Source organism: Anopheles marshallii, chromosome 2 (assembly GCF_943734725.1).
Source record: "Anopheles marshallii chromosome 2, idAnoMarsDA_429_01, whole genome shotgun sequence".
NCBI lineage: Eukaryota > Metazoa > Arthropoda > Insecta > Diptera > Culicidae > Anopheles > Anopheles marshallii.
Window position 1 is genome coordinate 5,290,029 of NC_071326.1, and position 13,473 is coordinate 5,303,501.

General features: G+C 42.6%; 2 protein-coding genes across 3 annotated transcripts in view; one reads left to right on the forward strand and one right to left on the reverse strand.

The window, feature by feature from the left end:
* The window catches only part of LOC128709625 (neurexin-1), a 77,199-nt gene extending 73,637 nt beyond the window's left edge, over positions 1-3,562 (reverse strand). Inside the window, exon 1 of the mRNA XM_053804629.1 lies at positions 2,585-3,562. Within this exon, the coding sequence (XP_053660604.1) occupies positions 2,585-3,562 (978 nt within the window). The remainder of the gene's footprint in view (positions 1-2,584) is intronic.
* Positions 3,563-12,725: 9,163 nt separating this feature from the next.
* The window catches only part of LOC128719076 (uncharacterized), a 34,837-nt gene continuing 34,089 nt past the window's right edge, over positions 12,726-13,473 (forward strand). For both annotated transcript variants that reach the window (XM_053812696.1, XM_053812697.1), the window contains exon 1: positions 12,726-12,789. In XM_053812696.1, the coding sequence (XP_053668671.1) occupies positions 12,726-12,789 (64 nt within the window). The remainder of the gene's footprint in view (positions 12,790-13,473) is intronic.

Below are 13,473 nucleotides of genomic sequence, written 5' to 3' on the forward strand. Positions count from 1 at the left end.
AAAGTGATTGGAAGTTATTGATGTTCATTCGCTCGAATTCATTATCGTGGGTCGGACGCGAAAGCTCGTAATGGCATTCGAACTTTAGATGGAAATTGTCCACTGTTGTACAAAATGGGTGCTTGTTTTTTTGGGGTTGACAGATTGTACCGACGATCTGTAGTTGGTTTTTAAGATTTATCGCTTCATCATAGATCACTATGCAGCTTGTTAACGAACGTGGAGCTTGCCTAGTTTTCGGTTATTGGCCAAACAGGATAGATAGATTTAAATATCATGGAGATTGCCTTGAGGATTGGTAGAATTTGCATACATCCATTTCGCTTTTTCTTCTGGTACTACAACTTCATAGATATTAGACTATTCATTTCTAACTTTCCTTTACTTTCATTAACACGTCATTATTCAGTTCTACGTATATTGAACTCATTGTTCGTTGGGATACATTGAAGAACAGAGTATTCTTGAACTTTAGCCATTTCATTTATGCTGAGCATAAACTTGACAAAAATATAAAATTTTGAAGATTAAATTGGAAACATTAAATAACGTTATATATAATCATTTTTTATATACACACAGAATAAACATTATTTCTACCCTTTACAAATGACTGATAAAAAACTTAATGACCTCTGGATACGCTCGGGCGCGTATACTAAATGGCTTATTTGAGGAGATGTAGTGGCTTTAAGAATGTATCACACTCGTGAGAACAGGAAGGACACTATGATACCAATCTGCTGATATTTGAAATTTATCATTAAAAGAGTGAACTAGGTTTTTCTACTGTGGAACTCAGAACCCTGATATCGAATGTGGAAACCCGTAGATTAAAGAGACGAAGAACAAAGACACTATGTGAAAAATCGAACGAACATAACCTTTTGATATTTCTTCCTAAATAAACTAATCTAAAGGGTACTGAAGAACTAATGATACAATTATTATTGGATTATTGATGGACGTAAATGACGATACACCACTTTTGGAATTAAATAGTTGTGCTATGAAATTTCTGAAAGGTATTTTCCTTCTTATCATTCCAATTTAAAAGTACAAAGTGGGGTCTACCACCAGCATCATAAAACCAAAATTAATTCGAGTTCGTTTAGAAATAACTTGTTTTTTCCAAACAATTGTACATAATCGTTAATATGTACCGTCCATCCCATCACGATGACGTACTTCTCTCATACACAAATATTCGTATTCATTCAACGCTCGCTGGAATATACCAGCTTTACCTACGCACAATAACATACTTCTTTTTTGTTAAGAAAAAAAGATGAAAAATTCTTTCCCTAACACACATACGCTCAAACACACACGTATGCTCAAGTTTGTGGGCATTAAAAAAAATGTTGAGTGTGAAATTAAAAGCTTGCACATGTAAAATGTAAATTGATTTCCCTCCTACACGTGCGCTACTTTTTGGCATTTTCTTTCGGACCGAATGTTCAAGGGAAGAAAATGCTCGGTACAACCACGCGGTGAACACATTCTGTCCGGGTTTGGTGGTGGGGGGGAGTACAAAACGTTCTACATCCAGTGATCGCTTGCTTGGCAGGATGCGTGGGAAGCAACATAATGGTGCTCTCGTTACAGTGACGTTTGTACAAAGAACGCTACCTGCTTCTGCCATCCACACCCCGGGGGTTAGCCTGCATTGTAGCTATCAACATCGCGTCCATCATTCAACCGAGCGCGCGCTTCGCTGCGTCGGTGTACGGATAAGCTCACTTTCGTCGACAATGATCACCCGAATTAGCATAAAGCGTTTAAAACGACTTCCGCCCGGGAAAGGAAGCAAATTTTCAACGGCAAATGTTAACCCAAACGCCTTGCCCGGTATCTTGTTACGGATTAATAAGAAACGGAATGGAATGCTTTGTGTTTGGTTAATCGGAAATGGAGTGTATGCTAAAAATATGGACCACTGGAGCATAAAAATGGTTGTCGAATTTCGCAATAAAAGAAATCCCCTAGGTAAGACGCAAGGAACGCTGTTGCGTATGCGTAAACATCGTTCGACAGCCTGGTTGTAGCTTCCGTAACCAATGGGAATGAAATTGCTCATCATGTTTGCCTGCCTACTGCTTGTTGATACAAGTTACATTTACTTTAGAATCTCATCATCAACAATTAGGTTCACTTTCATGTGAACGTTTCATCAATTTCTAAGTGCAGTAACGAAGTTTGTTCATGCGAAATCACTCGTGCGTAAAAATATCAATGATAAAAAAGGGTAAATAAACGTGTTTGTTATCATCAGGCATCGCCAAGTAATTATCTAATGAATCTGTAAAATTCTAACATCTGCCTTAATTGTGTCATTTGTTGGTTTGATCTTAAATATCAATTAAAAAGATCTTGATTTGATTTCAAATATTGAACTTTTTAAAAATTGTCAAAAACCTTGAAGCTTTAGACGGCTTTTCATCCAACGTTTTCGGCTTATTTGCTGTAAATGAAGCCTCTGCCTACCAAAATAACTATTTGAGCGCATTTAAGACGATGGCTAATGAAAGAATTCCGTACTAATGAGATGAAATTTTCTTCAAGATGGAATGCCCACACTTACCTGAACCTTATGCCAGTGACCATCGTGAAGATCCCTACCGACGGTAATGATTTGTGCGCCTCCGCCAAGATTATATCGCAATCGCAGGGCACCTTCAACCAGCTTCAACTCGAAGAAATCGAACGTGCCACCGTCGTCGGTGTAGAGTACGAGTCCGTTCGGTTGCTCCGTTTTGAACTCGAGCTCCAGCGACCCATTGAGCCCGGTGTACCATTTGCGGAATTGTGCAAAGCTATTCTGTGAGCCGTCCAGTACGAACCCGGAGCAACCGTGTCCGAGCTGGGACAGCAGTAGGCCTAGAAGTAACAATCTGGGCAGCCGAACCGTTACCATGGCATTGCTCAGAATCTTTGGCAGGCTGAACGGTAAAGATGATGATGATGATGATGATGATCCTGATGATGCTGATAGTGCGGATGCTGAAGCGAGGCCAAACGATTGATGTGCTTTGCGCTGGGAGTTTAACGTCGGCGTCGTTTCCATAGTTGTCGTCGCCGTCGTTGCCGTGCTCGCAGGCGGCTGGCAATGGTAGTTGCTGTTATTGTCCCCATTCGATGCCCCACCGTTCCGGGGTTGCTTGAGAGAGCTGTTGCGTTGGTGCCGCACATTGGCGCCCTGCTCCGTTTCGGTACATACATTATTGTCCGCGTGATTAGGGCTTTTAATGGAATTACTGTGGCTTTCACAGAGATACTGCCGGTGCGGAAGGGCTACTTCCGCTGGTTCGCTTCCACCACCACCACCACCATCTGCTTCTTCCGCCTCCATCACACACATCGCTGGTTCTCGCAGTTTTCTCTTGCACTTTCTTCTCGCTGATAATCTAATCACATTCCGCTCGCCCGAATGTAGTGTCGCACTTTCCATAATGGATACACATTCAGCTGGCTTGCTAGTCTGGGGACCTCCGCCACGGTCCCGCTCCCGTGCCATCACACTCGCGCGGCCACTATGTTCCTCCACACGCACCGACGCCATCTTGGCTTCACTCACGAACCGAATGCTGCTTTTCTTCGGATGTTCTCCGTCTCCCACTGCTGTATTACGGTGCTCTTTCTCCAGCAAACACTCACACCACATTAACGCAAAACACTGCTCCCTCGCACACGCTATCGGCTTCGGTTTTGTTGTGTTGATGCTGCTTTATTCTACACGCGATGGTTTGGTGTACCCACACTCACCATACTCACAAATTCTAGCAGCTTTTCCTCACTCTTTGCTCACTAAGAACTATCATGCATACTTACACAAACACCCATTTGCACACATCCATACACAGTTTGCACACGAAGCACACACACACACACACTCTCACACTCCTCCACTAGCACACTGTTTCTTTGCGTGGTTTCCACTTTTTTATAGTCTCTTCTTTTCAGATCTCACAATTCTCCAACACTTCGCAACATGGGTATTTTTTTCGGTTTGCAAGCGACGCTGCTTGCTTTGATCAATTTTTCATACATCTCCTGAAAAAAAACAACGACCACCAACAACACTATTTTAAAGGTTATGGAACCAGTTTCGTTGACGAATAGCTCTATTTTTCTTATTGAGCAGTTCAATTTTACTAACATGTCCATCTATCACATCTTTAATCTGTAATTTACCATTTTATTGTGTTTGTAACGACGTGACATTATTCCTGTTTATTTATTTCTGATAATTATTTATTGTTTCTATTCCAAAATGCTAAGAGTCCTAATTCCCGCAGATATTCTCCACGTTATTATCACTGTGTCTTACTCGTATAGACGATTGTATGAATTTAAATTTTACAAAAGAAAGACAAACATAATAAACACTTTTTGTGGAGTTCCGATAAATTAAAGCTGTATTATAAAATCACAACGAATCGGTACTTGTACCCATATTTCTATTGAGCCAAATACCATGCGCCTCCATCATCAGTACCTTAATTGAGAGTGATATCTTTTGACTGCTTTTCGGTGGAAACGGCACAATAGAACAATAACCAACCGCACATAATATTCGTCACTCTATTCAACAACGTAATGCTTCACGGACTGGTTCACTTGAGTGTGTGCTGGGTTCGCCAATAGCAATAGTGAGAGAGAACAAACAAAAATGGTAAACCAGGTGTAAACGAATGGCGTAAAATGTTCTGATCCAATCAAATACACCTACCACAAACACTCACACCCATACAGCGCTGATTCACCGCATTTCATTCCTTACCACTTCCAACTGATGCTGCCTGTTAACAAAAGAGTCCTTCACCTCGGCCAGCCATTGTATTGGAAAAATTCCTAGCCCTAGCGTTCCCGCAACATACAATTTCGCCACAGAACAACGAATTAACAACAGCATGCCGATGAAAGACACTCATACGAACACATTACTGCACGATTGTAAATCAATCTAAAGCAACGTAAAAAGGCTTCACACATTAAATAACCATCCCCCGTACATGAGAACGTCGCGTTCTGAGCAAAGGTTTTTTCCCCCGTGAGATTTCGCTATCACAAAATTGTACTCGTTTGCGTATCTGCGCGCAAGTGTGTGAGTGTATCGTTAACATTTGCCCAAACCAAAATGTTCTCCAAAATTTCCCATCAAACACACACACACGCACACATGTGCGCTCATCCACAAAAGCTCACTCGTTTGAGGCTTCTATGTTCCGACTGTTCGAAACATGTGTTTATTCTATGCACACATACTAATGCCATAGCGCGCTGTGTACCATGCTGTAACACTACACACTTGTGAGACGGAGCATCAGAACTCTGTTCTGCTCTCACACATCAGTGAGCCAGTGGAGTCACAACTCAACGCCAACTGTGCGGTTGGTGCTTTGATGCCTGTGGCTGCGGGCCGGAGTTTTCCTAGTACAGAAATCGATACGAAAAATCCTTGACTAGGTTACAGGCGCCCCCATGTGTGTGTGTGTGCGTGTGTACACATCGTAGTAGCACGAAGAAAAGAATCTCACCAACGTTTTTCCCTGTGAGCAACGTCCTATAGTCCTTGGGAATGTTCATTCTAGAGCCGCTCTCTTTTCTCGATTTCTTCCCGTTTTATCCGTTCTGTGCTTCTCGCTCTCTCTCTTTCTTGCTCTCTTGTTCGCTTTTCCATTACGTATTTTATACTGCTTCTATCTCACTTTGCACCGTTCGCGCAGCCAGTTGCCGTTCGTTCCCATTTCTTATTCCTAGTGGAATGAAAAGAAAATTTCACAGTTGAATTTTCTTTTCCAATCTTCCACGCGATCCGCCCGCCGCACTCTTCACTCAACGTGCACAATTGAATTCCTTTCATTCTCACTCTCGTGCGGCATAGCTGGTTTTGGGGAAAGGGTTTGTTCCGCCCCATATCGCCGAGTACCCCCTATTCCAGCACTTCCCTGAAGGGTTTTCTTCATTCTCGGTCGATGCTGTACATTCGGACACCATTTCAGTAGATAAAACAACTTTTAACCACAAAGCTTGCTTATGATTCAGTCATCCCGAATTGTGCATTACAACGTTTGCTTTCGGTTCATCCAAATGGACTGGTTGGATAATTCACAGCACAGTGGACAAGGGACCCACGGCACCACACTTCCAAGCCCGAGACCCTTGCTCATCCTATTGGTGTTTGATTCTGAATTTTCACTTACAATCGAGGACATTTCAATAGCGCACACCACGAACACACTTTGATGGGATTTGTTGGGAAAATCCTACTTCACTGCCCATCCAAATGGATTTTGAACACTGGCACGGTGAACGGCTCATCCAGCAGCGTACATGGTTGTTCGCGGTCGTCCTGCGTCGGGTTACAAAGCTCAACTGCACTCGACTCACCGTTGCGTACAGCACAAAAGTATCCACCGTGCGACTATCGTCACTCGTCGCATCTCATCACTCAATCGAAGCACTCACCGTATCCATTCTCCTCCATAACAACACATCAATACCAACCAGTGCCATTGTAGTAGAGACAGAGGACACAAGAGAAAGAGCGCTTCTTGGCACGATATTTTCCATTTGTTTTTGTCCGTAAATTTTCCACTCCGAGAGCAACAAACCAACTTCCAGGCAAATGATTGGGGAATGTTTTCGTTCGCCATCATCAAACTGAGCTAAACGGAGGGAGTTTTTTTTCGGAACACTCACTAGACTTGGACTGGCACGCTTTTCACGGAAAGCTGATGAAAGGTGAGGATGAGCTTTTTCAACGCGTAATGGTGCTCCCGACGGGTTGATTCACCGGCGTGGGAGTGAAACTGTTTGCAGCCCACTCTACTTTGTGAGTGGAGTAAAAGCAAAAAAAGTGCTGACTTTGAATACGGTTATTGACAGCGAAATTAATTGAACCGACGAATAGGTTGATAGTCGCGCCAATGCCAAATGCAAGTGAAGGTGGTAAAGGTACAGTTTTGACTTTTCTCTGCCGTGGCTTGTTGAGTCAAGGATGTCTTTCGGCACAGAATTCAGCACAACGAGTTTCGCAGAGGAAAGGTTATAACTATACCATGAACTTGTTATTTCAATCTTGATTATCTTGCAGCTCGCGGTTGGCACGAAAGGTGCCTGCGAGGCGTTTGGAAGTTCAAATAATCTTTCAGCTAAATATGATTTCATTTTCCACAAATTAAGGTCTAATATGATATCCTGCAGTACGTTGTTGACACTTTCCACAATAGATGTGGGAATTTGGTATATTCAGAGTGATAAAGAAGATAATCTCATTTCCGTGGAAATTTTCCTGATAATGTTTCAATATTCATTAAGATTTTAATCACCTTAGATAATGGGCTTGTGGTAAAGTTTTGGGGTTTTCACAGAAAACCTTAAGTTATAATCCAAAAAGTACCTGTTATGATCTATTTATATCTGTTGATGTTTGAGTATAAAAAGATATTAAATTATTAAATCACACTATTATTCAAAATATATCACTGATACAACTTGAAGAACTGGTAACTTTGGGATATCCCTAGTGACCAATGTGGCAAAAATTGTTTTTTTTTTTGTAAATTTATAAACTTTCACCCCAGCCTCCGCCACTTCTGGTAATTTTCAGCTTTATATGAAATAAATAAATTTATTCCTCAACTATCCACCAGATATGCAATGTTTATGGAAAACTTAACCCTCACAATTTGCTAACCACCTTGTGGTTGGCGTAGAGATGTCGGATACTTTCAAAGTGACATTTGCGGACACTCAGAACCTTCGGTTACCCGTTGGAGAGAATCAAAGCGAGAACTTTTCCTTCACGCTTCGCACTCAACAGTGGAGAATCGACGCATGTGCAAAAGCCAACTCATATGTTTCTCCAAAACCGTTTCCCAAAGTCTCCAGGTGAACATTTTCCCCTTTACGGAGCACGCCAGCACGTAGTATCAATCGTTTCGCAGCTGACAAAGAAGTATACAACTACACCCACGTGTCTGGCGTGTGCATTCACACACACGCGGGCTTGCGCCCGCTTGCCGTCTCGGTCACTCCAAGGTGACGCGGATAGAGTGCTGCAATTTGGGACTACAACACCGTATCGATTCGAAACGGGTTGCGTGTAAAGCTCAGTTAATGCATTTGTAAAAGCTCGTGCACTAGTGCACTTCGTCATTCGCAAGCGCACTTCACCCTTACTGCATTGTTACTGTTACTGTGTGGAATTTGATGAATCAAGCCGTGCTCGTAAAAGCTCTTTCCATTCGTTTCGTACGCTGCTGGTTCGTAGTATCGGTAGTTGTTTTTATCAACAGAAAAAGGAATTTCTTTTAAAATGGTCCAGCGTTGCGAGGCTGAATCGTACATTTCGAAAACACCAATTTAATCGTACCTAATTGCATTTGGGTATTACTGCTTTCTTCGACCGAAGCAATCAATTCTTCCGTTGCTTTTGGTCCAATGCAATGTGCTTCCCAAACATGATAAGAAATGTGGACAACGGGCGTCGTTCAAAAGCAAATACACACAGCCGCACACTCGCCGAATGTCTCATCAGTAATGTCGTAGACTTTTATGCTCCGCGTTCAGTTCGGTTTCTCAAGCCGGTAAAACTCAACAGCGCTAATAATCGTTGCGCCAGCCGGCGGGCCACAAAGCAATAACCGACCGAAAATGTTCAACCGTGGCAGGGAAAATGGGCTGCAGTGTACGGGATGCTCTTATGACATCGTCTCGCAGCGCACTGCTCTTCAACCCCTTTTTTTGCTATTTGCCGCTGACAGTTTGGATTCGCAAAACGATTCGTTTCGATCGTCTCTGAAGGGCACTTTAGAAAAGTTTGCCGTGGCCGTACATTTCGCCCCCGAAAGCACCACAGTGAAATGGGAAGTATTTTTCAATGAGTAAAATAAATCGCTTCAACCAAGATCACTTTAGCAACGAGAAGAAGAAAATCACTGTACAAACCAACAAAGAAGCGAAGCTACTTTCTTGAAGAATAAAAATACCCGTTCTAAGCTTCATCATCTGAAAATGGATCACAATCTGAGCTGTAAAAGGCTGTTCAAAGTGGCATCTTCCTTTTGCCTACTAATTAGGTTTATAAAACTCACCAACACAGTACTACGGGCGTTCGAAACTAGCTGCTAAAAGTATCGCGTGAAACTTATTACAACGCAAGAAGTCATGGCCCGCAGCAATAGTTTGCGAAATAAAAGCTGGAAAACTTTTGCATTCCAAGATGGGTTAGAATTCCGACACTATCGCAGTAGTCGGTCGGGTTGAGTTTTAAGTGAAGATGCTGCCCGGAAAGCAATTACAATTTCAATAAAAAGCTGCAGCAACGATGGAAAAGTATGTTTCGGAACTTTAATAAGTTGGTCAACAATCAGCGAATGTTTGAACTAATGTCGTAGCAGATCGATGATTTATTTTCCCCCATTGTATTCCAAATAGTTTTATACAAGAATAATGAGGAAAACATTTACTCATTTGACCTTCAAATCGATAATGAATTCATTTGCATATTAAAAACATAGGATTAATTGTCATGTCGCAGTTCTACAACATATTCAACGCTTGTCGTACTAAAACCAAGAACATCTTCCAATAACATAGCTTAACTATGTTGCTCACCAAAGTAGGTTACGGAATCACGACATGATCGTACTCGCCTCGTTCCATGCTTGGCTTTCGATAAACGATTCCCATAAAACAACGACCATTGAACTGTCAAAAGGGGGAGCAGTTATTGCCAATGCACTCTGCTTTACGGTAATGCAAATCCGTACGCGACTAGACACGAACAGATTCAAGAATTGTCAATCTTCCCTAACCCAATTCGGCACAATCACATAAGGTGAGATAGCAAGAAGACAAGAAATTATGTTCGACATCGTTGTCACTGTGATGGGATGGTATGTCGATACCTTCCCAACGTACTCCATCTTATTTTTTTTTTTGCATGAACCAAAAAATTCTACGAACGACGATCACATCGTCAAACATTCAGCCGAGTACATGCAGAATAAGGTGTCCTTTCACTGTTGGGAGAAGGAAATGAACCGAAATTAATGAATTAATTTGCATTAGATTAGGGTTCTCAAAGATTTATCCAGTCGTTCTTCATGAATAAATAAAATAAACATTGACATAACACTTTGATTTGTCTTGCATCCTGCAATTCATAAATCATTTGAAAATTACTTCAATTCCAGTAGATTTAGAATATTCTCCATTTTTTTATCATTACCATCCCGCGTTCGATACATTCGTTCACATTTAACTGTATCAATTTAACCGTGAAATTATGATAACAAACCGATCCCCTTTGACATTGTTACGCTTAGCTGAGTTCATAAATAAAAGATACCTTCACAAATTCCACGGCACAAAACCTACCCTTACTCGCCTGATGCACTGCAGCTGCATGAGTTCTGTAGCCCTTCAGATTGATAATGTCAACAAAACACAAATGACGTACCTTCTGGTTAAAGGTCAAACTATACCCAGGCTGGTAACGTTTACTGCCACGTCCGTAGCTAATGGGCCACCGACCAATGTACGGCTCGTGAGTGTCCCCGGTTAATGATGCTGATTGTTTTCTGGGTCAAACGTGTTCCCCTCGTAAACTATGTAACCTCCTTCATAGCACTAGCTTCATCATTAAAATGTCCTTGCATAATGGGTCCATGTTTTGATGCGATACTTACATGCAGGAGCTATTCCAATATGCGAAAGATGTCGTTACCGTATTTCGCTGGTAAAAGCTTCGAGTTACGAAAAGCTTCAATTGCCCTTGCTTCTTACCTAGTGCTTTGGAAAGCTCATGAAGTTTTAAAATACTTTTTGAAAGCACTAACGACTTTCTTTTCTATCCAAGCTCAAATGAACAGATGAGAGAAGAAAATAATAGTGTAAGTTTTTAGAAACACTAATTATTGGTTAAATTCTTATCCATCTGATCCGTTAACTTAACTTAAATGATATTATACACTCGCGATGTAATAAGTATTGTTTAAGAAGTCCTTTCCTACAAAGATTCGATTGGTAGATTATTTCTCAGGAATCTTGTTACATAACCCAACTCATCTCTTATGCGCTAATAACTCTTCCTTAACTCGCCGTCAATTCCTATATGTTCCATTGACCTACAAAACGAGGTGCCATTGCGCGTTCCAAGCAAATCGTTTGCAACGGGCAAATGACCTCGTTTCATTGATAAAAATCCACCCCCGAGCGAGACACATCCGAAGTGCAACCGACACGAACATCATCCGAGTGCGCCTGCCGATACTGGGACTGCTCTCCAGATGAAAGGGGGTTTGTATGCAGTTCTCCGGTGCTTTTGCTGCTGATGCACGCCCTTGCATTGCCGGATTTCGTCGTCGTTTGGCAAACGAGACAATGAACAAAAGGTGGAGTCGTTTCGCAAAGCAGTTGCACATGGACGGCGCAAATGAACAGGCCACTAAAATATTCATTCGTTTGGTGGAGGCGCACGCGTACTCGCCGCACTCCACCGAAGAACACTCTCCATGAATATTAGCCAGGCAGTGTTGCCAGATCAGGCAAAATGTCATTCAATTAATGGATGTAAAAATGAATTTGAACCAAAGTTCACAATTCTTTCGGAGTAGTTAAGGAATTCCAATTTCATTGAAATACGTAACCTCAACACAAATATTTAATACCAACAAGTTCTAACTTTGCAGAGTGCAATGTTGAATGAAAATCCATACAAGTCTAGTACCCTTTTCTCCAATAACACTTCTACTAACGAAAAGCTCCGTGAAGGGAAAGATTGCCCAGCTCCCTCTCAGCTCGCCATGTCCAACAAATCTTCATTCATAAGAATTGCCGGACACTCCCTAATCGTTTCCTTTTTTCTTTCGTGCTCCTTGAGAGCAATCTCAAAGCGACTGCTCTCTCACACGCTGTACTTCTCTCCCAGCAGTTTGGCGATTCATTCGTGGCACGGCATGTGCATCTTCACACCTTCACCTTCGAACTACATCCGACTGGAGGCATCCATCGGCAGTCTAGTTTCGGCCGGCAGCAACGAAACAGCGGATGGATCACGGAGCCGACCGACTGACCGTAACCTGCAGTACCGCTTGCCAGTGTCTGTGCAGTGTGTTCCAAAGCGTAAAAAACACAACAATTCACTAATCTGGTTTGTTTAGCTTGTTTACAATACCACCGCCAATCCAAACGCTGAAGTGCAATCTGTTAGTATTTGCTGTGGCCTAGTTTTTGTGATGTGTGATGCTGCCGGACAGACGACCGCTTGTGTTTAGTTAACATGTTATGAATCTTCTTCCAGTCTCCAGTGTGTGTGGAGGTCCTCCTATTCGTTACTGGTGTCGTTGACATTTTGTTGCGCTTCAGACAACTGCGGTGTTAACTAGTGGATCGCATCTAGTGTTCATCGACAGTGCATCATCAGTGTCATTGGTCGATATGCAACATCAGAGGAGTTGGTTTGATGCTAAAGTTTGAAAATACTATTCCGTACTACACCGTCGAAGGTATTCCAGCTCTGCATCTACGGCATTTGACTCTGAACGATCCGAATAGCCTAATGCCAAATGACAGACACAACCAAATCACTACGTAATTAAGCGATCGTACGTGATCGCCACTTTCCGAGCTTACGCTTAGCATAGTGAACAGCAAATAAACATTGAAGTAAAACACACTCCGCACTGGTGTGAAAACATCCCAGCCGAAACATCATGTTTTCCTTATGCGCAAAACCTGCCAACGAGTCCGCCAGGACGTCACAGCATCTGCAGAACGGTAAGGCATCCCCGCTAAATGTGTTACCCTGATAAACGATCTTGCGATTCAAATTAAAACATCCTCCACTCGCTACCGCCACCCAGCCCGTGTGATTTCCACCTGGTACAATTTCATTGCACAAATAAAGAGCACTTCAATCACCCCCAAGGCACAATTAATCCCGTCCCAAGCAGTCCATCTGCCTGTCATCGGTTGGCTCATCCATCACCGGGCTCTGCTGTGCGCTCGGCACTCCCCACAAATTGAGCGTTTCTGCGTGCCCTAGAAGTCGGTACAAAAAAAAAAAAAAAACAAAAGCAAACGAAGAAACACCTTTCCAGCCACGCGGTACGCACAGAGTCCCCCGGACAGCTAGAAAATTTTGCATACTGCCTCCTCCATCTCCCCTTTTATCCGCGTGGCTGCTGGTTTTATGATGCTGTGATTTATAGATGTGATTATGAGTTCATTACGCTCGCGAATTGCCTTTTAGAAAGGCACGCTCTAGCTAGGCACTAACCGGTGAGTGGTGACGCGTATTGGATCAATTTTTAACTCACGCATAGATCAACGGTGAAATGATGCACATAATGATGATTATTACCGTGCAGCGAACCGGCCGTTACAGCTCCCACCGAGATAGCGGTTCAAATTCGGCGTGTCTTACTGCCCTCTTAAGGAACAGCTGGCCACCCACTGAGA